The 23,497-nt window shown below is 31.3% G+C and overlaps 2 protein-coding genes across 4 annotated transcripts; one reads left to right on the top strand and one right to left on the bottom strand.

Annotated features, from left to right (window-relative positions):
* Positions 1–731: 731 nt before the first annotated feature.
* LOC141678109 (uncharacterized) lies at positions 732–6,582 on the top strand. The gene is given in 10 exon segments (XM_074484351.1): positions 732–932; positions 1,916–2,071; positions 2,476–2,543; positions 3,308–3,361; positions 4,284–4,393; positions 4,395–4,524; positions 4,598–4,660; positions 4,777–4,845; positions 4,932–4,977; positions 6,182–6,582. Coding segments are annotated over 10 exon segments (792 nt in total). The 5' UTR covers positions 732–898; the 3' UTR covers positions 6,244–6,582.
* Positions 6,583–8,922: 2,340 nt separating this feature from the next.
* On the bottom strand, positions 8,923–17,152 carry LOC141678697 (uncharacterized). Of its 3 annotated transcripts, none has more exons than XM_074485058.1 (11): positions 17,019–17,152; positions 15,503–15,730; positions 15,236–15,414; positions 13,940–15,085; positions 13,753–13,830; positions 12,929–13,250; positions 12,219–12,418; positions 10,645–10,721; positions 9,694–9,795; positions 9,287–9,473; positions 8,923–9,173 (listed from the first exon to the last, which is right to left on the bottom strand). In XM_074485058.1, exons 2-11 carry the CDS (start codon positions 15,672–15,674, stop codon positions 9,084–9,086), a joined length of 2,553 nt encoding a protein of 850 aa, XP_074341159.1. In that variant the 5' UTR covers positions 15,675–15,730; positions 17,019–17,152; the 3' UTR covers positions 8,923–9,083. The 3 variants fall into 3 exon arrangements, with proteins under 3 accessions (XP_074341159.1, XP_074341158.1, XP_074341160.1); XM_074485057.1 differs by having other exon boundaries at positions 15,503–15,677; XM_074485059.1 differs by lacking the exon at positions 9,694–9,795 and having other exon boundaries at positions 15,503–15,677.
* Between the last annotated feature and the right edge of the window lie 6,345 nt (positions 17,153–23,497).

The following is a 23,497-nucleotide window of genomic DNA, read 5'->3' as shown; positions in this document are numbered from 1 at the left end:
GAGTCGAGCTGCTTAGGAACAACTCGAACACCTTTAAGAAGACAAGATTTGACATTCGACTTGTTCGATTTCGTTTAAAAGCACTTAAACATAAATTCGAGCTAATTTGATTAAATTTGTCTAGTGAAGTGTGTGCTGAATCTAATTTATTTAAGTTTGTCGAGTTAATTGTATGCCTAATAATTAGCAAAAAAAAGTGTATGCCGAACTCGATTAAAACTCGGTTCGAATTTAAATTTGACTCATTTAATTCGTTAATAAACTCAACTCAATTTATTCAATAAATAATTCGTGTTTGGATAAATATTTGATTTGGATAAATATTTGATTTGGCAAAATATTTAAACTCGTTTAACTTACACGGTGCGATTTGACTCATTTATTAATCATCTCGAACTCGGTTAGTAGATTACTCCTAACAATGATTACTATTTCGGAAATCAGAATTATTCGGTTGATATATCGATTTATCATTTATGTGACGATTTTTAGAAAAATGAATAAATTTATCGGTTATTTATCGAAAATCGATAAATTTATTTAACTAATTTTTGAATAATTTATTGACAATTTTTGAAAAACCAAACAATTTTGATAACTATATTCCTAATTTAGAATTGTTATGCCCACTTCTTACTTCTTATTAAATATATTGGACCTTTTTTTAACAAAAAAAAACACCAATCTAAATAATAAAATAACAAGGCAGCGCAAAATAGCAAAATAAAAACGGAGAAATACAGTGGGTGGAGAAACTAATGAGAAGGGGCGGACATTTCAATGCCAAGAAGCAGATATATACAGCTCCTAAACTAACACACCTTCCCCTTCCTCCCTATATATTCATATCTATAATTGCTCATTTATACCTTCATTCTCCTAGATCTCTTTCATTTCCATGGAGTCTGCTGCTGTTCTTCGTACATTTCAATGTAATCTCTCTCTATCTCTCTCTATCTCTATCTCTCTCTCTATCTCTCCCTCTATCTCTCTCTCTGTCTCCCTCTCCCTCCCCCTCTCTCTCTCTCCCTCTCTCTCCTGTAATTGTAGATTTATGAATTGTTAATGCGATGTGATCGCTATATGTCAGAGTTGGATTTTAAGTTGTATTTGATGTTTTGCAAGTATATATAGCTTTGTGCCTATCGAATGCAGTGGAACATGTGCTTGTGTACTCGTTTGTAAGTGTAATTGAATGTTAATTGTGTGAAATGTTGTAATTGAGCTGCTACAACCTATCGAAATTAAGTAATAACTTATTTTACAGTATAGTTAATATTAGATGAATGAGTCGTAAATTAAATTGATAAATTATTTCATCTTTGTTTTACCTGTGATGTGAACATCATGAATGAATTATGCAATTACATACTGCTTTTTTATCAGCAGAAGTGATTAATACTTTTATATGTAGTTATTAAGAAGTAGATAGGAAAATTAAGATTATATGTAGTTTGAATTGGATGCTTGAGAAATTTATAGGAATTTTTAAGCTTACCTTATGAGGAACAGAAGTAATAAATAGGAAGGTCTTTGAGCTATGAATGAGCTAATACTACGTTGTCCCAGTCCCAAACTTTGAGCATGTAATTAACAGATTATATAGGTTCTGGATACTGACTTGTCTATTACTTCATATCGAAAAGCTGAAGAATTCACTTGAATGAATAGTTAAGAGTTTAGAAGTAAAATTGCATCTTTTTTCATGTCCTATATTTACCGTGAGTGTGATCAGAAAGCATATGTTATAGATGTCTTCTCTTTTTGGTCATCCTAGACAATATACATCTATTGATGCGATGCAGCTCGTGTTATAATGATGTTGTGATTACATGTTATTCATTTGATATAACATTACTTATCAGGTATGATGCTAATATGTCTTTGTCTTATTTAATTTTTTCAAATTCTGTAGGCACTGCTTCAAAACCGGCATGGTCTACCTCGAATAGATGTCCCATCCAATCCATGACTGTTGGTCGAAGTTTTATTTCATCTCCTTCAAAGAGAGAAATGAGAGTAATAGCATGTATTAAGACATCCGACTCTGCAATCATTGCAAAATCTGATGGTTAGTTTCTTCTTCTTGCCTAAGATATAGTAGAATTTTTTTTTTGGCTAAACTATGAACTTTAGATTAGTTTTTTTCCCAAGCTGCTTCAGATCCATGATTTGTCCGGCATCCTTTTAGAATGTCCCTTTTAGCTTCCTGGTAGCACATATCAACTTTTATTGATCCTTATCACTTGAAAAAATTTACATAATGGGAACATTTCTTAAAACCTCTATATCACCAAGGCTGAGTATCCTTTGTTGCTGCCATGCTAATACATGAATTAGTAATTGATCATATTTCCAGGGTGCTTTAATGTAAATTATACATGTACCTGATTTCTGGCTCAGTGACATTCCAAAAAAAACTATTTGACCTTGTCTTTACACATTTTTGTAATCTTATTGGAGTATATGCATCAGATAGCAGCTCCCAAGGATCAGTGGAAAAGAGTCCATTGCGTGGTGCAACATTTCCAGGTGGATTTGAGGTGTGTTGATATTTTTTGTGCTATTTACTGAAACAATATTTCGAGTAATTGGCTCACGTAGAACCTGATCACTCCGTAGTGTGCATTATCTGTAATTATCTAATACGAAGTCAAACTATTCATGCCTTTGGATCAAATAAACCTATCAATTTAACTTCTCATCAATTGGTTTATTATACATCCTCTATGCCATAAGAACCAGAGGATATGCATAGTGGATCTGAGTGATATGGTCTCAATGATATACCAGTGGGAGATGGTTTCTGCAAGGTGTATCCCAGAACGAAAGACAAATATATTAAAAACTAAGCCAAATAAAAACAATAATAACAATGGCAAAAGAATGCATAGAACCTGGATTTGATTATCAGTGTTTTCTGCTCGTTTCAAATTTCAATCATATGCATCTGTTACTGTTTGAAATTTATCTTAATCATACAGATAAAAGATACTTTTGGATTTGGATGATTTATGAGTTGACCAAATTTGTTGACGTGACTAAGCAGATGTTGGCTCTTGTATAATCGTTAGTGTCATATTGTGTATTTCTTCCTTAGTGCACAACTGTACTAATATTAATTGGTCTGAATAAGATAAAATTTGGGTCATATGTCTACAGAGTCCCAAGTCCTTCCATAATCCACGAAAACTAAATAAAACATGGATCCCAAAATTTGTCAATGATTGCTAGCATTCTAAACGTCTCTTAGAACCCAACTTCAATTATTACAAGCATTCTTAGTGTATTCTTTATATTATTTCAGGCGCTAGTAAAGGAAGTTTGTGATGAGACGCAGATTGCTGAGCTGAAACTAAAGGTAAAATGTGATATGTTGACATAAATTTGTAAAGATATATGAATGCATCACTCGTTATATGGTTGACAAAAATAGGAAACTATAGAAGAGCTTGGTACAGTAGGAAGAGTGACCTCACTGGGTTGTGTTGGAAAGTGGAAACTAATATTAGAGTTTAATAATAGAAATATTGTTCTTGTTTGCACTAACATTATCTGTCACCAATAAACTAATGAGTTATTTGCAAAATGCATCCCCCTGGTTTGGCCCAAATGCGTTTTGTACCTATACTTTATATAACTGCACTTTGCATCCCCTAACTATTTTTGGCGCGACAAATTGCACCCTTTTCGTTAATTTTGTTAAAATTCTCAGGGGTATTTTAGGAAATTAAAATATTTAATTATTTTTAAATCATTAATTAAGGTTTTTAACCCTCTAAACGATACATTCTAAAAAAAATTAAAGAATGAAAGTTGTAGGGAATGAAAAGATCTTCCTGAAATAAAAAGGTTTAAAACTGAAATATTCTTTTTTATAATTTTTTTTAATAAATTCATTAAGTATAGATTTAATTTAATTTTGGTTTCGTAAAATTTTTGATAATTTTTTAATGTTATTATTTTGAAAAGATTTTTTCGTTCTCTACAACTTCCGTTCTTTAAATTTTTTTGAAAAGTATCATTTAGAGGGTCAAAAAACTTAAATAATAATATAATTATAATTAAATATTTTAATTTCCTAAAATACCCCTGAGAATTTTAACAAATTTAACGAAAAGGGTGTAATTTGTCGTGCCAAAAGTAGTTAGGGGATGCAAAGTGTAGTTATATAAAGTATAGGTAAAAAACGCATTTTGGCCAAACCAGGGGGATGCATTTTGCAAATAACTCTAAACTAATTAATTCAATATTGATAGTTAAATGTGTGTACTGTTGAATAGATCGGAGACTTTGAAATGCATCTCAAAAGGAACATTGAAGCCCCTGTTGCTGTTGCTCCTCCTGTAGCACCGGCACCTGTTCCTACAGCTCCAAAGGCTGAATCAACACCTAGCACCTTCTCCACCGAAAACACCAGGGAAGACCAATCCCTTTACAAATATTCCTGTAGAGAAGTCCAGGAAATTAGCTGCACTGGAAGCTTCTGGGGCTAGTGGATATGTTCTAGTTGCTTCTCCTACAGTATGTGTTACTGGACCTGTTGTCCCTGTTACTTTTGCGGTTCTGCATACTAATGTTATTCTTCTGATTGTAGGTTGGATCATTCCGAAAAGGCAGAACACTGAAAGGAAAGAAACAGCCTCCAAGTTGTAAAGAAGTACGTTGTGCATTAACAGTTCCTTCAGCTGAGATTATGTTTCTTTTTACTTGTTCATTTCCGCTTGTGTTTCTAAGATTATGGATGAGAAATCTAATTAGATTTCTTATATACAGGGAGATTTAATCAAAGAAGGCCAAGTAATCGGCTTTCTAGATCAGTTCGGCACTGAACTCCCTGTTAAGGTAAACATCTAGCTTTAGCTGTAATAGTTAAGTTTGGCACTGAGCTCCCTATTTTTCACGACCTTTGTATTTTTCCAATGATGCAGTCGGATGTTGCTGGGGAAGTCCTGAAACTTCTTTTTGATGATGGTGGTAAGCAGTGTGTGATTTTTCTAATACAAATTTATGAGAATGTCTTGAATCTGAGATCATAGTGTGTCAAATTCTTAGTTTCTTGAATATGAAAAAATTGTTTTTGTTGCATACATGTTCTTTCTTGTGCAGGCCATACTGTGATTAGTGCTTCTCATGACAATTTTATAACCTAATTTTACATCATAGAGAAAGCTTAAAGTCATGGAAATATGCAATATTTTAATTAATTGCGTGAAATGTTTACCCTCAAGTTGATGTTTCATTTAGATGCATCTGAAAAAGATGGGCCCTGCTAGTTATATTTTTTTAATTAGGAAGAGAATGTAGAAAAGAATTTCTTCATGGGCAATTAGGAATATTATGTAGAAGAGATTTTATGGCCAACTTATTTAGCAAGGAAAGAAAAAGATTAGGCACTTAGGATGTTTCACATTAACACATGAAATAGAATGACGCTTTCAATGATTAACCTTACTGAATGTGAATACTGAATACATGGAACCAAAGAAAACAGACCCGCTATGTCCACTCAGTATGTGAATATGAAGGCATGAAGAACTGAGGTCATAGGTGTGGTGAATATGGACCAGAAATGTGTCTTGTTTTTCATTGATTCTGTAAATTTAGTTCGGCTAAGACCAGTAATGTGCATTGTTTTTCGTTTGTTCTGTAAATTGAGTGGCTAAGAAAAGAAAGGTTTCAAGCCAGAAATTTTGAACTTCGGAACAAATTTAGTTATAAATTAGATCTTTTATGTGCATATTTTAGGAAATACAATAACTTTATTAACTAATAGATCCGTAGTTGGAGTTATTTACTGATTTTTCAAAAACTAAATTATGATTGTGATACATAGTATAATATTATGTTTTAATCTGGAATTGTGGATTCATAGAGGATTCATTGGTTCACATATTGCAAATGAAATTATTATATGTAGTTTTTTTTGAAATTGTAACCAAAATTATCTCCTGGCCATTTCCTGAAAACTATGTTTTATTATTATCATATCTTTTGTTTTATTTTAGTTGTTTAAGATATATAAATTTCTTTATTGTTTACATAAGCAGTTTGAATTTCTTGGTCAATGAATATAGTGCTCTTGTTTTGTGTTGTAATCAAGTAGTCTTTAGCAGTTTAACACAGTAGTTCTAATTTTTGTAGAATTTAAGCAAACGTTTTGTTGGTCTGTTATCTGCAGAAGCTGTTGGTTATGGAGATCCCCTCATTGCTGTCTTACCATCATTTCATGGTATCAGGTAAACTAAGAATGTGTCTGCAGCCTTTCATCTTCATTGGAGAAAATATTGCAGTAGCTTCTCCAGATTCTTCCCATCTTTACTTTGACCTTGCTTTGATGGCGGGCACAGATATAGTTTGTAATATGTACCTTTTGTTACTTATCAGTTGAATCGATTACAAGATCAAACTGATTTGTTTAGGAGGTTTAAAAGTGTGTAAGCTGTGAGATGATTTTGAACACCGGCCTTTTTTCTTTTCTTTTCTTTTTATGTGAAAATGAAATTATGATACAACTTTAGAAATTGAAGGAGATAATGCTACTAAGATTGACAAATCAAATCGGAAGTAAATTATTATACAGTTTGTGCTTTTAGCTTACAGTATTGCTTTTACCTTACAGTATTGCTTAATCCCAGCTAAAAGCCAGTGTCATGGTGTGCGGAGCTTATATTTAAGATTGTTTAATTTTTATGTGTAATGAGCTGAATTTGAGCAATTTTTTAGGCTCGTGGAGTTTGTCGGCCAAACTGAACAAGACTTGGAACAAAGCACTTCATGATAACTTGGGCTCGAGTTCGGCCCTTAAAATTATTCATATTATTATAAATTATCAAGTTTTACATATTTGGGATTAGTTATAACTTTTTTTAATGGAGCATAAATAATATTATGATAAATTTGCTTGGTCATGCTTTGAGTTGGGTCCGAGTGTTAAAAGTTATTAGTACTAGTAAAACATTTGGAATTTACTCTAGAGTTGTACCAAATTTAAAAGGGTCCCGGTCCACTTGTCAAGGAGCCATTTTCTAACAAATCATTTCAACCTATGAGGGCAGGGTACCAGCTCTGTTCTAAAAATCACCGATTTTATCGATTAATCATCCCGATTAATGATTTTAATATGCTCTGCCGATTTAATTTTATAATCCGATTAATCACTGCACTATTTTCTTAAATTAATATATTTAGTATAATAAATTAATTATTTTTAAATTTTATTAAACACATCCGATTAATGCTCCGATTAATCACCAATTATCTGATTAATTACTAAAAGGTTACTCTACCGAACAATGCCGATTTCCGCTTTTTAGAACAATGGGTACAAGTGTTACATGTTAAAACATCTAAACTCTAGGATATTTTTTTTGCCACAAAAACTCTAGGATTTGAACTTTATTATGGAGTGAATTTAATATTGGTGCAAGTAGGTAGCCTAACCCTTACGGAGACAATTTGATTAAAATTTAGGGTGTATTCAATTGAGATTTTGAAATATTAATAATAATTCTTGCATTTTATAAGATTTTCGTGTATTTTAAATGTTCGCAGATTTTGATGGAATTGATAAAAAAATCTTTGTAAGGTCTTAATGATTTTATGAAGTTTTTTAGAAATGCTTCAAAATCTCATGTATTTTGATGAGATTTCAAAAGATTAAAAATATACTATCAAATCCATCAAAATCCACATATTTTTCAAATAAAACAAAATCCATGAATTTTTGAATACCATCATATTTGAGTGGATTTTTTTTTTTGAAACAATTTGAGTGGAATTTTTAAAATCTAAATTAAATATCCTAAAATTTTGATAGAGTTTTTTTAAATCTAAATTAAATACAATCAGATTTTAATGGATTTTTTTACAATCCAAATTGAATAACTCCATATTTTTTAAGGATTTTTCAAAATCTAAATTAAATACTCAACGACTTTGAAAATCCTTAAAAATCATTTAAAAACTTGATTGAAACTTCGAGTAAAACAATAATTATGACTTTAAAGTCAAAAGAAGTACTCCCTCCATCTCACATATTATGCATCTTGTTTTAACTAGTCTATGGTCAACTTTTTTATATTTTTACAGTAAATTACACTTTATTTATAATTAAATATGATTCAAAACTTGTATCTTTAGAAAATATATATAATCCTCTTCAAAATGAATTTTTTATATTTTAAGATAACATATTAATTTGTCTTAATTGTCGGTCAAAGTGTAGTCAGTTTGACTACATAATAGTCAAAACAAGATGCATAATATGAGATGGGGCAGTAAAATTTTGAGAACTTTTATTTCTCAGCAAACACATGTACCATTTGTAAAATTTTGTTTAGTTTTTTACTGCTGATAACCAATAAGTTATAATTATATCTATAAAAATAAGATAAGCAATATTAAACAATATTGGAAGTGCTGAAGCAGACCTGTTTAATTAAAAATCTTAAACGGCCTCACTCTCATCATGTACAACATTCTTAAGATCGACTTTGTTTGGGCCATGGAGTTCCAATGTGATGAAAAAAATATATGGCTTCATCTCTCATCTTCCTTGGTGTATTGCTCAGGGGTTAGGGGAAGGAGATGTATCTACAATATCTTCTTATTGGTCTTTGCTGAATAGTAACTCAAAGTATCACACAAAACCAAGGGACAGACTTAGCCAAAAAACCAAGGGACAGAATTTCTGAAGAGGGTCGTTTAAGATCAGCAAAGAGGATCCACAATATGTAATTCTACCTATCCTGTTCTGATGAATCTTACATAGCCTATCCAAAATCTTCTACTTTGTTACGGCTTAATACTCCAGGAGGAACATTATAGTGATGATCAACCCGGTGATGGCCTACCAATCTACCACTAATATCTACCCGGGTACCTGCGGCATGCATTTACGAGCTAACTGTAAGCATCAAGTAAAGAAACGCAGAAAATGCTTCAGGTTCATATATAACATCGCAACTTGTTCCACATTTAAATTCGCAACTTGTTCCCTTTACTGCACATTACAATTCACATTGGCATTCTTATTTGTTTCCACCATATCTTCCAAAAGTAGTTCCTAACCGTATCTACACTCAAATTACCAACGCCGAGAAGAAGCATCTTTTCCCAAGCGCATTTAAGTTGGTTACCTCCCAGCCATATCCTTCTTTGTAGCATTCAATCTGTCAGTTATGTAATGTATATATAGAGAGAGAGAGAGGGAGATTAAATTTAAACTACTAAAATTTAATGAATGGTTTTGAAATATAAAAGGGCACATAGATGTTTTACATACAGTTTCTAAAATTTCATGCTTTTCCTTTAGACCACCGATGACATAGAGTCTACCCCCGGCCACAACAGCACCTGAATATCCCCTACTGTTGTTCATTGGTTCCCCAAGTGTCCATGAGTTCATGCGAGGATCAAAAATCTCAACAGTTGAATGCATTCTAACTCCGTCACAACCTCCCAAAGTGTATCTGCAAAGTGATCTTATATTATGATCTTTGACGTACAATTTTAAAATTTAGATTAGGAGAATACATGTCCCAAATAATAACGATAACAAATAAAGGTATATATGTTTGTTCATAACTAAAATTAATTCATTTGAACTCTCTCTTAATTGAGATGATCACCCAGAAAATTCAAAAACTATCTCATACAATTATTAGATTAAAAAAAAAGATAAAAACTAACAGCTTTCCATTAAGGACAGCTGCAGAATGGCCTCCTCTCTTCGTGCTCATATTCCCGACTGTGACCCACGAATGTTCTCGAGGATCAAATCTTTCAACAGTGCTGCAATTCAGAAATGAATAATTTAATCAACAATATAAATTAAATATTTCAAGTCAACTAACTATGCAACACCCCAGTCCCACGTTGGCACTTTGTTCATGAGTATCATTGCCAAATGCATGGCGGACTGTTATACCCAAGTTGTTGGATTTAAGCCTACTTCAGTGATGGTATTACCCACAATAATTAGGGGGTTTTACAACACCTAGTGCACACATTTGACTTAGATGAGTTAATGTACTTCGGTCGATTTCAAATCCTTATCAGGATGAAACCTCCAATATAATTGCATGATTAATTATTACCCTGAAACATTGTAACTTCGTTGATACCCCTCTTTTCTTGGTAAAAGCGGTCAAAGGTTCAACCCTAAGATGCATGTGTGTGTAAACATTTAAATTCCAGCTCAGTGAAAAATAATATGCATTGATGGCTACTTTTAGAATTCAAAAAATGTCGCACCCTCTAAAAGAGGCAAGTTTTCTAATACATGCATACACGGAAGGCAAAAAAAGTAAATCATGAAGCATAGAGTAACAACTAAAGGTAGTAAACGCAAGTTATAAAGCAACTAATAAAAAAACAAAACTCCACAACATCTGTATCCAAGTTATTTAGTATTCAGACGCTTATAATCTCTAGCAAATTAAGTAAATGACAAGATTTCAATTACAATGCAGACCCATTAAAAAAAACATTACAATGCAGACTGATAATGTGATCTTCCAGTATCACATGCACAGCAACAAAACTTATCAAAGTAACGAATAACAAATAATTATATTGAAACATGATGTATTTATTTCACTACGCAATGATAGGTAGATAAATGACCCGCATTAATCTAACCTCAAATAATTTGTTCCATCATATCCACCAGTGACATAGAGTGCATTATTAATCTTTGAAGCTGCTGGAGCAAATCGCTGGAGAGTGGAGAGACCAAACCAAAATACTCATCAGTCAACATCTTATTGTAATCTAAACCATAATAAAAGTGTCTCTTTAATGTCGATTCTTTTTAAGCATGTGTGAGTGTAGGGTCGGGTTCTACAGAGTCCAAATCATATTGTAATTCGTAGAGTACCAAACACACCAACACATGCATTTTGGAACCCCCATAAAGCGACACAGTGTTCACAACATACATGAAACTCCAAAGACTGCAATCTAACTGGAACCCCATAAAGCTTTTTGCCTATAAAGTCCCATGTCGAAGTTTAAATGAGGTTCCAAAATATGTAAATCTGACTCTATCACTGTCTCTCTCTCACACACACAAATCTTATAGTACCAAGTATACTCTTTATTAAAAAATGTACCCCCTCTTAGAAAAAAGAAAAAACTGTACCGCCAATTCAACGAAACATACCAAGGTACCAAATTTTGGTCATCGCCTATATAATTATAATGTTAAAATATAAAAATTTCACTAGATTCCAAAAAAAGTATAAAACCACTAGAATTACATATTTTTATTGGAATTTTAATGTTACTAAGATTAAACTAATTAATCACAAATATACACTCAAATTTGTTTGTTTGTTATTACTATTATATTTTTTTATCTTTATAGATTTATTATTTTATTAATATTTCCAAACTGAAACTCATTAAAATTGGTTACTGGAACGCGACAATACCATACTATGATTAATGCCTAATCTATTATAAGAAATAAAAATTTTACTTGAATGGTAACATGTCATAATTTTAGAACCATTACAATTAAATTTATAACTCAACCAAATTTAAACAAATTTATACTTGATATATAGTAGAAACCCCTATGTAATCATATTTCTATTTTTTTCCCATTACTTTATATGTTTCACCACAATTAATATTTGAGTATATCTCAATTCAACTTATAAAAAAAAATCAAATTAAAAAGATATATTTGTAATATAAATATTAATGCCTCAAAAAAGTCCCTTTTCGATTTTACTTTATATTATATAACAATTTAAAATATATCTTTATAAATATTCCAAAACAACCATAATCTACAACTATGTACTCTTATTAGAATTTACACATACTAGAAAAAAATTATATAAATATATCATTATGATATATTTAGTAACCGGTCTGTACACATATTAAATTCTATTAACGGGGTGCGGCGACCCCGGTCACTCCCTAAATCGAGCTCTCTCTGATACCATAATAAATCACCAGCACATCTAAGATTTCAGACGATAGTCCAACAAGATCTTATACTATAAAACACGCTAAATTAAATATAATTCCATAAAATATTTAACAATTTTCTTTTATTTTTATTTACAAGTATATAATATAGTGATTAATACTAATGGTTATTTCATTAAGATATTTTTTATAAAAAAGCTATTGCAATTTATGTTTACCTAACTAGTATTTCCAAAAAAAAAAAGAAATCTAATTCAAAACCAAATTACCTTGTACTGCATTGGTTGCATTAATATCCACCTTCCAATGATAGGATCATACATCTCAACCTCTGAAAGACAATCAATTCCGTTTCCACCACCAATTGCAAAAATCTTCTCACTTAAATTTACTCCAGCTAGGCTCCCTTTCTTCCTATTAAGTGACGGTTGACTCACCCACCGGTCACTTATTAGATTGTATGACTCAACTGCGAAACAATAATTATTAAAATTTTACCATGTGAATAAAAAATATCAAGAATTATCTAAACTATTGGTACAAGATATAAATTTGAGACCTTGTATGGGTATTGGTCAATAATACAAGTGGCCCAACAAGTCTATTATTACTTTGCACACAAAAAAACCACTGATAAGGAGTATTATGTACGAAAATCTCACTACAATAAGGTGACTCCTAAAGAAGAATATGAGTATTGACCTAATTAGAGTTCTACACTAAAAATGTAGTGGACCCTAGTAAACTACGTCAAGTTAATTTTTTCTTTATAAATAAGGATACGTAGGCATCCAGAGAAGGATACGATCCTCAATTTTCTAGAATTTTCTCTAAAATCCCTAAAACCCTCCTCTCCTCCCTAAACAGCCATAGATATACTTTATTTTTACATAGCTCTATAAAATATTCTTGATTGTGATATCTCGTCTATGACAAAAATCGGCATTAACACAAACATATTGAGCTTTACAAAAAATACCTGTGTCGTACCAAACGTCACCGTCAATACCACCAAGTACAAAAACTTCCCCACCTAACTTTACTGCCGAAGCATAGGATCGCCGAGTGGGCATGGGACAAAGAGATCCCATTGTATCGCGAGAAGGACAGTAGGAATTCAGATCTGCCAACCAAGCAGTACCATCAAATCCCCCCACTATAAGAATAGTCTTGTCTGTATCTGGAGTGGATTTGTCAAACCATTCATACTCATCCCCCAAATTAACAACAGAAGAAAATCTTCCAGATTCCAACATATTGCATCTATCTTTCAGTAGTGCGATGTGTCTTTTTGAATCAACCTGAGAAGGTAATTCTATGATAAATATAGAGTTTTCACTAAATAATGAAGAATCAATTAATTGAGAAAGAAAATAACTCAAGCTATCTGCTTTAGTTTATCACTGAGGTTTTGCTATACAGCTTTCTTTAGGCCATCAAAAAATTGAGAAAGTGTAATAAAGTCAACTATGTGATTCAAAAACCAAGCTGTAGGGCCTTAAATGTTCTGTTAAAAACTCGTATACATTACATACACTTTAGTTGCAACAGTTTCATAGTATTAATGTCTACGTTGAAGATTTTAAAATCTTAAAATTATTCTGAGTTATTATATTACTGCATATATGTGTTTATATAATCTTTGGATATTACTGCAGTGTACTACAATTTTATAGACAAGTTTGAAATGAAACAATTAAATATTGCATTTTTTTCAAATTAATGAGAAACAATAAAAGGTAGTTGCAGCAGAAGGAAACATGCAACTAAAAAGATAAAACTGATTAGGATGAAAGATAGTACCAGCTCTTTTTCAAGATAATTGATTTGCATGTGTTGTTGCAATTGAAATCCCCTCAGTCCTTCAATTTCTTTCATTAACTTCAAAAAGATGCCACAAGAATTTAATCAGGTAAGAAAAGCACATATTGAAGGCATACTAGTTTTACAGAAACAAAAGTGGCTATAATCACAAAACTTAATCATTTACCATAGCCACCACAGACTGAATGTCGAAGGAGTTTGTTGATGGTATTCTATCTGCCACCGGAGAAAACACATTCTCTATAGGAGGTCCAGTACGAGTAGCGTCAATCTCATTATTTTCCTCTAAAATCATCTCGCTTACCACAGCACTAAAATCAAAAGATTCAGAAGACTGAGTTTCATCTTCATTTTCATCATGAGGTCTAAACCCCACTGCCACATTTAACTCCTCTGAATGATGAGTGTTTGTGTCAGAATTGACATGACCAAAACTTACATCTTCATTTCGTGCTACACCAGTAAGTATGTTGTCGTTCAAACTAATTTTGGAAACCTCTTTCACTAAAGATCGGTTCTCCCAATCTGACTCCGAGTTGCCCATATCATAACAATGGCTAGCATCTAACTCTACCCCCTGTGTATCAGAAACAGGCAAGGGAAGAGAGGGAGGGTTCTCCCAATTTGTCTCCCAGTCATCAACATCTTCAGAAAACTGTCGACTGTTCAACGCATCTCTCTCACTTTCTCTGCTCTCCTTGTTGGAACAAGGTAAACCACAAGAAGACTTTAAGCACTTTCGGGAGTCATCCAAACGATAGTAAGATTCTGAAGCTTCAGTCCAAAAACTTTCATCCTTCTCCAAACCATCACTATCAGATGGAGTTCTGAATAATGAACTCCATGTTTTCTGCTCAAGTGAAGTGCTTGCATCATCTCTAGGTATACCATCACTAAGAGATGAACTTTTGAATAACGAAGTCCACGTTTTCTGCCCAATGGAAGTGCTTGCATCAGCTCTCTGCATGCCATCAGTGTGAGATGAACTATTGAATACAGAAGTCTTCGTCTTGGGTGGAACTGTAGTGTTTGCATCAGTAACAACCTCCTTGTTAGTCGAAATACCTGATACCCCTTGTCTTGTGTCGGAAGCAGGTAATGGATCGAAAGAAGGGTTCCACTTTGGTCTACTTTGTAATGTAAAAGCATCCGCATCACAAGGCAAAGAATTAAACAATGAGACTAACTTGCTAGTTTGACTACGATCCAGTTCAAACCAGAAAAGGCTTTGTTCATAGTAGTTACTTGCTATTATTGGTCTAAACTGATCCTCTGTCAATGTGCAGCAGTGCTTCTTAAGACAAACCTTAACCTTTAACAAGAGATATGCCAGTAAAAATCAAATCCATGATACTATGAACATCTACCTCATTAATAAAAGAAGTAAAAAGACACCGAAACTATTTCATTCCACAAAACAGATTTATTAAACTAAATTATGTATTACAGCATTGTCATGTACCTGTGCAGGGTAAGGTGTGTCTGCACCATCTTCAGTCCACGCATGACGATCGATGTTCATTTGTCCAGGCGTAACAGCCTCAAATATACCGTGAAGCGTTCTATCACTATAATTGAACAAGAAGAGTACTAGTCCACGGGTGATATTCTTCACATATGCATGATGAGGAGCTGGAAGGCCTGTGAAGGACTCAAAAATAATTTTCAATCTATCGAAACAATTTTAAAAGTAGATTTTACTTATATACAGGGGTGTAATTCAACTTACCAAACAACTTTTTTGTATAGCATTCATGTATTGTGTAATTCTTGCACCCAAAAATAACTGCACCTAGGTCACCCTTCCCAAGGTTTCTAGCAGGAGCACTGCAGTTTGCTTTGATAAAAGGTTGGGACTTCTGATTCAAAGAAGCTTTCTTGCTTTTCTTCCCTCTCGCCATACTCTATGCGGGTGTAAAATACAAATAAGACACCAAATCAGATAAACCACTGTCTCCTTTAGAGGAAAATGTAAACAATAAAATTTCATATTGTTTAACAAGATAATCAAACGTGTAAAGTGACAAGATAATGATAGAAAACAATCAAACTAGCAAGATGACCAGGAAAAGAGGAGCTAACAAAAATTAACTTAAAAAATGCAACTTAAAGCAATATGAACACCAAAGTAAAAGAAAAACCAAGCATAAATATAAAGAAAACAAAAAGAATACTATCATAGTGGCATTGCAGACAATTCATAATTCAAAGTATAAAATTAATTTCTACTAAACAGCTATGTTCATAACAGCTGGTAGCATCTTCCGGTTGACCATTCTTAACCTTCTTTGAATCAACCATACGATAAACACGGAAAAAGTGCCTTGTTAAACAAAATTTGACACCAAAATCACATAAAAAAGTCACAAAAATTTCTGCAAAAACTCATGGTGTCAAACAGTCAAAGACATAAACCCGATATTCAAAGCATACAATTAATTTCTACTAAACAGCTATGTTCATAACAGCTAGTAACATCTTCCGGTTGACCATTCTGACAATAAAAATAAGAATAAGTACCGGTAACAGAACCATTCCAAAAACTAAAACAGGTACTAGCATCAAATAAACTATTCCGACCATAAAAATAAGTACTAGTAACAGCTTCAAATTAACCACTCCAAAAATCAAAATAAGCACTAGCTTCAAATTAACAATTCCGACAACAAAAATAAACTTAACTACTAGTAACAGCTTGAAACGACCATTTCATTACAACAATAGAATTACTTTCTAGCTTGAATTAACTACTCCAAGAATTAAAAATAAGTACTAGCTTCAAATTAACGATTCCGACAACAAAAATAAACGTAAGTACTAGTAACATCTTCAAATTAACCATTCCAACAATAAACATAACTTTTAGCTTTAAATTAACCATTCCAACACTTAAAATAATTTATAGCTTCAAATTAACCATTCCGAAAAATTATAAAACACGAAAAATGCCTTGATTAAAAAGAAATCAAACAAATATAACAAAATCACACCAAAATAAGTAATGTCAATAGAATTTATGCAAAACCTAACTGTTTCAAAAAATAAACTAAAATTCACATAATATAATTAACTCCTATTAAACATGTATACACACACACCAGAAGCTTCTAGAATGAAATGTAAAAAATTAGCAGCATAATCATATAAACCCTAACATTTTAACAACTACATAAATAAATGATCATGTAAACCCTAACATAACAGAACAAATATACACATATATAAGTGAAATCGAAATATTATACCTAAATAAATTGCTCAGAGATGATATACACGGTGATTTCTCGGCGAGATGATCTCAGAGAGATGCTTTTACAAATTATTTTATATGTGTGTGGAGAGAGAGAGAGAGTATTTGTAGAAAATGGGAGAGAGATGAAGGGGTTTTGTAGTGTGAGTTAATATCTTGGATTTATATTTGAAGTTGCCGGGTTTAATTCTCAAATCTCATTATTACCCCTACTGTATGTACCAGAAAGTATCAATGTAGGGGCTGTTTTGGTAATTAAAATTGGTAATTAACATTGCATTTTTAGTGATTTTAGTAATTTTGTTGTTATACTCAACACTCATACTATGTTGGTAGACAGCTAGCAAAATTAAGTTGAGTTAAAGTTATTATTTTCCACTAATGCATATTTTTCTATCGTTAGATTATTATATGAGCTGTCAAAAAAAGTTAAAAAAATTATGAGAATAATTTCCAAAAATGTTCTAAATACTTATGTGTACCCTTAAACATTTTCAAGGTATGTCTAATATAACTCTATAAAATAAAGAAAAAATGATTCATTATGCAAGTGTGGTAAATAAAAATTGAATCATAAAGATAGGCAATGAAAATACATTTTAAAAAACTATTAATGCAAGTACAGGTTGCCTGTCCCTGTCCCGAGAGTGAAGTCCAAGAAGTGTTGTTTAGAAAGCTACACAAATTTCAGAAATTTATAAAATTTGTGCGAGAATGAATAAAGGAAAATTGATCATCCTTTTACTATATATATAATATAGATATATTTTTAAATCATAAAAAATGATAGCTTCAAAATGACACACTATTTTGTATATGACACATTTTATCTTATTTTTTGAAATATGCTTTAATTTATACTTGGTTGAGGAATTTAATTCGGTAATTGATGTATATGCCAATGAAAAAGAAATTTTACAAATGGTTGGTTGTGTTAGGATGGTTAATTTCTAGTAAAATGATGTTGGTTGTATATTTTGTTTTTGGGTTATTTAAAAAAAATCATACTAGTAAAGTTGTGATTGTTAATGGCTAATATAAATACTTCTTTTGATATGTTATTTTTATATGAAATTATGATTATTAAATATTAATATAATTTTATTTTATTTCATAATTGGTGATAATTTCATACTTATATTTATACTTATATTTCTTTTTGAAAACAACTAAAATTATCCTTGTTACGTGACTTCTTATACTTAAGCTATGGAGAACAACATGTATATAACATTTGTCTAGAAGCTCATATTCAAATATCTCACAATATAAATATGACATATCCATTAGATTAAAGAGTAAGTATTGTAATTTGCTATCAGAAATTTATAACATATAATTTAAAGAGTAAGTATTGTAATAAAAGAGATTGGTTGATAGGTTGAAAATAAAATGTTGTTTGATAGTCCACAAGGGACATACATGTGTCATTTAGGTCAAAAATTAAGTATTTGTGATATTAAAAAAGCTCCGCTAGGTCAAATACTAATTGTTGTGATCTGAAAAATATATAGGTTAAATACTAATTGTTATGATATAAAAAATATTTCGGGATACAGGTGTCATATGTAGGTCAAACACGTGTTACCATATGAAAAGCGCTTCATGTAAGTAAAAACTAAGTGTTCTGATATGAAAACTTGAAAAGTTAGGTCAAATATCAAATTTAGTAATATGAAAAGTGTATAGAGACATACATATATCATATGTAGGTCAAAAACTAAGTGTTGGCATATGAAAAACTAGTTAATGTAGATTTTTAAAATTAAGTGTTGGCATATGAAAAGCTAGCTAATGCACGTTAAAAATTAAGTGTTCTGATATGAAAAACTCCTCAGGTCAAAGACTAATTGTTGTGATATGAAAAACTCTACTAGACTGCATACATGTGTCCTATAAGTCAAAGATTAAGTTGTTTGATAAAAAAAAATATAACATGACATACAAAATTTATGTTTATGAAAGAATTGTATTTACAATGACATATAAATTGTATTTTTAGTTGTAGGTTAAAAATTTAAAATGACCGAGATGACTAAGCATTGACACTTATCATTACCTAATTTTCTAAAATTTTAAAATTGGCAGAGGAGAGGATGCAGGGAGTAGAAGAAAAATATAAATGAGCCAAAGGTGTTATTTTTGCTAAATTTTGTTTTGGCTACTAAAAAGTTTAAAATTTGTGAGATAGAAATTGTTTTGTTAAAGTTGTAGAAGTTTGTTGAATTTGTTAAAAAACTTGTTTAGTAGATAGAAATTTATACTTTGCTCGTAATATTTTTGGTTGAAATTGTAAAAATGTTGTCTAGGAGATTAAATTTTTTAGTTGAGTTTGTAAATTTGTTGTTCAAATTGTAGATAAATTATTTGCGAGATATAAATTTTTTACCGAGATAATAAATTTATTTTGTGAGATTTAATTTTTGTGACAGATAATAACTGTATTTTGTGCGTTTTTGCGAGGTAATAAATAAATTTTGTAAGTATAAATTATTTTTTTATATCATAAATGTTTTTTTATAGAGAAAATTTGTATCAATTTGAATTCATTTTAGAGAGAAATGTTTTGTAGAGATAAATTTTTGTGTGAGATGGTAAATATTCTTTTTGAGAACCTTTTATGTAGAGTAAGTAGAAAAATATTGTGAGATTTAACTTTTTGTTGAGTAAGTTAATGAGTTTTTGTGAAAGAAAAATATTTGCACTAAAAAAATATTATTTGGTTAGAGTAATTTTGTTTAAATAGTAAAAATAGTTTAGAAGTAGGGATTTTTTAGATAGAAATGTATTTCAATTAACATTTTTTTAAATAAAATAATTTATTTTGGAGTAACAGTTTTTGAGATAAAAATATTAAATTAGCATTAAATGAATTTGTTTTCGTAGTACTTTTTGAGATATAATATTTTTGAAGTAAGAATTTTTGTTGAAATTATAATTTTTTAATAAGAAATTATTTTTGTGGGTTGGTAATTTTTTTATGTTAAATCATTGACAATTTAATAATTTTTGGTTGTTTGCAAATTTGAAGAAAATATAATTTTTGAATCAATCAAAAAATATAATAGTGAATAAGATGTATTTGAAATGCTATAATAATAAAATATGTATATGTATATGTATATAACTTTTTAGAATTGCTTTACAAAATAAAATAAATAGAACATGTAAAAAAGACTTATTTAAGTAAAATAATATTTAATTTATATATATAATAACTAAATTAAAAATTTACTTTAAGTCAATTTTTTATCATATTATTTTGCTTGTTTCTTGTATTCTCTTGCTGGTGTAGTTGGGGTATTTGTATGTGATAATTGGTGAGAATGGAGAGTTAAAGTTGTATTACTGAAAGATTAGTTGAGGAAATGAGTATAAACAAACATATATACAGAACGGGAATCTAATCTAAGTTTGGCGGGAAGATCTAAATAACTAATTATTACTGAGCTGTAATGTTATGTTGACAGTCACACTATTACTCTCAATAGTATCCCTCAAGGTAGGAGCTATATGATCACCACATAAATCATATCATCCTAACTTGGAATATAGATTTTTGAACTGGGGTGAATGCACAATCTTTGTTGGTATATCTGCAAAGCTATGAGTAGTAGGAAGATAAGTTAACTTATTAATCCTTTTAAAACTTTATCTCTAGTGAAGTGACAATCCACCTCATTATGTTTAGTACGATCATGAAATACTGGATTATTTGTAATGTGTATTGCACATTGGTTGTCACAATGTAATGTCACTGGTGTGAGATTTTCAACTCCTAGTTCCTCCAGTAAGCGTATTGTCCAAGTGATTTCTGATGTTGGATCTTGTTGAAACAGTAGATTGTTTTTTAGATTTCCAAGCCACAGGAGAATTTCTAAACAACAACACATACCCAGTAACTGATCTTCTACTATCTAGACAAGAAGCTCAGTCAGAGTCTGAGAAGGCTTGTAATGTTAAATGATGACTGCCGTTGAGGATGATGCCCTGACCGTATGTGCTACATATCTAAGTGTTGATACATGACCAATTTATAGATATATTATGCCATGTTAAACTTATTTTAACCTTGTTTTGTGATATTTTAGTCCTAAATAATAAGTACTAGTTGTTAATTAGTTGGATGGATTCTAAGTTTTAATTTTCTATGTTTATAGAAAATTATGGAAGAACCCTGATTCTTGGATTCTTGGATAGTTTTCTCTCAAATATATTATATAATTTTTAATTGTTTATTAGATTAATTTAGTTGTTAACTACACACATCCACAAATTATTCTCCAAACTTCTGAATTGTGAGAAATAAGAGACTTGAGATTGGTATTGAAATTAGTCCTTCCCTGCAAACGATACTCTAAAAATACACTCCAACAAGTGTGTGATGCAAAGCTTCTAAATGTGAGTCCTTTGGACTATGCATAAATTGACTGAGAACTTGAAAAGTGTAGCAAAGGTCTGGTATAGTATAAGTGAGAAAATTGAGTTTCCCTACCAGAGATCTGTACATTTCTGGATCATTTAAAAGCTAACCATCATTAACTCTCAACTTTAAATGTAAAGGTAAAGGTTTAGCAGCCTTGTTTGACAGATCAAGATTACAAAAGGCTAGTAACTCTCCGGTGAATTTTTTTGATTCAAAACTATTCCTTCTGTAATATAATTGACTTCAAGCCCCAGGAAGAAATGCAATTCACCCAAATCTTTAATACCAAAAGTGTTATGCAGATGTGCTTTAAGGCTCTGAATATGAGGAATATCATTACCAGTGATGATAATATCATCCACATAAACAGCTATGATGGTAATAGTTATAACAGTCTTAAGGTTGAAGAGACTATAGTCATTCTTTGATTGAACAAAACCTTGACCAACCAGCTCTGTTGCAAGCTTAGAGAAACACTGTCTTGAAACTTGTCTTAATACATATAAAGATTTAATGAGTTTACAAACCAGATTATCATAATAATCAAGACCTTCAGGAACAGTCATATAAACTTCTTCATTTAAGTCTCCATGTAGGAAAACATTGTTTACATCAAGTTGAAACAATTTCCATTTTCTGCTAGCAGCAAGAGCCAAAATACATCTAACTATACTCATTTTAACAACTGGAATAAAGGTCTCTTCAAAATATATCCCATATTTCTAGACTACCATTTGCATGTAGTTTGACTTTATATATCATTTAGAACCACTTGGATTTTTTCCTTATGGTAACTTAACCAATTCCCAAGTATGGTTATTTAATGTTTGTAGTTATTTTTTCATTGCAGCAATCCATAAAGGATGTTTGGAAGCTTCCTGATAATTGGCAGGTTCAACAATAGCAGAATATGCAGATAATAATGAATGATGTGATGCAGGTAATGAAGAAGCAGAAATAAAATTGCACCAATGTGAATTAGAAGGAGTATCAGAAATTACAGAATACAATGATAATCTTGTAAATGAGATGGAACATATTTGATTCTAGAAGATTGTCTGAGAGGAACTGTTGTAGAAGCAGTAGAGTTCTCAGGAAAACTGGTCTGTTATATTCCCAGATACAGAAGGAAGTGAGGTTTCAACAATGTCAAGAACAAATATATCATTTAGAAATTTGGATGTTGAGTAATTATTAGAAGAAATGATTTTATAGGGAAACATAGATTCATGAAACACTATATCTTTTGTAACTGTGAGAGTGCTTGTTTTTAAATCAAAGATTTTATAACCCTTCTGGGAAGATGAATATCCTACAAAGATGCCAATAGTTGCTTCGGGATCAAATTTGGTTCTATACACAGGAAGAGTAGAAAAGTACACTAAACAACCAAATGTTTTAAGATGATCAAGGGAAGCAGATTTCTTAAAAAGTCTAAAATAAGGTGTTTGGTTCCCAATGGATTGAAGAGGCATTCTATTGATTAATTAAATGGCACACATAACACTTCCTTCCCAGAATTTGTTTGGTAAATTTGCATGAATGCTCAAAACTCTGGCAGTCTCTAAAAGGTGCATGTGCTTTCTCTCCACAACAGAATACGAAACTATTCTGTTGTGGAGTATAAGCACAAGAAGTTTGGTGGAGAATTCCTATTTGTAGAAATGATTATTTAGTGGATCCTTCAGTCAATTCCAAAGCATTGTCAGACCTAATACTTTGTACTTTAGTCTTAAACTGAACTTCAACATATTCAAAAAAAGTGCTAGAATAGTAGAAACCTCAGACTTATATTTAAGTAGATGAATCCAAGTAAAATGACTAAAGTCATCAACAATTGTGAGAAACATACTACATCCAGATATAGATTTAGTCTGATAAGGTCCTCATATATCAATGTGCAACAGTTTAAATACATGAGTAGATTTTATAGGACTTGAAGGAAAAGATCTTCTTGCTTGTTTAGCTGCTGGACAAACCTGCCAAATTGTAGAATTTATACTTGACTGAGTAAAGAGTAAGTGGAGCAATGAGCTTCATTTGATGGA

Source organism: Apium graveolens, chromosome 8 (assembly GCF_009905375.1).
Source record: "Apium graveolens cultivar Ventura chromosome 8, ASM990537v1, whole genome shotgun sequence".
NCBI lineage: Eukaryota > Viridiplantae > Streptophyta > Magnoliopsida > Apiales > Apiaceae > Apium > Apium graveolens.
This window is presented reverse-complemented; position numbering and strand designations above follow the sequence as displayed.

Excerpts from the sequence above, each read along its gene's own strand:
- LOC141678697 (XM_074485058.1), bottom strand. The coding sequence starts at position 15,674 with ATGGCGAGAGGGAAGAAAAGCAAGAAAGCTTCTTTGAATCAGAAGTCC. Across the intron at positions 12,419-12,928 it reads TGACGTTTGGTACGACACAG|TTGAGTCATACAATCTAATA; the intron begins GTATTTTTTGTA and ends ATTGTTTCGCAG. Across the intron at positions 9,474-9,693 it reads GCTGTCCTTAATGGAAAGCT|ATACACTTTGGGAGGTTGTG; the intron begins GTTAGTTTTTAT and ends ATCACTTTGCAG.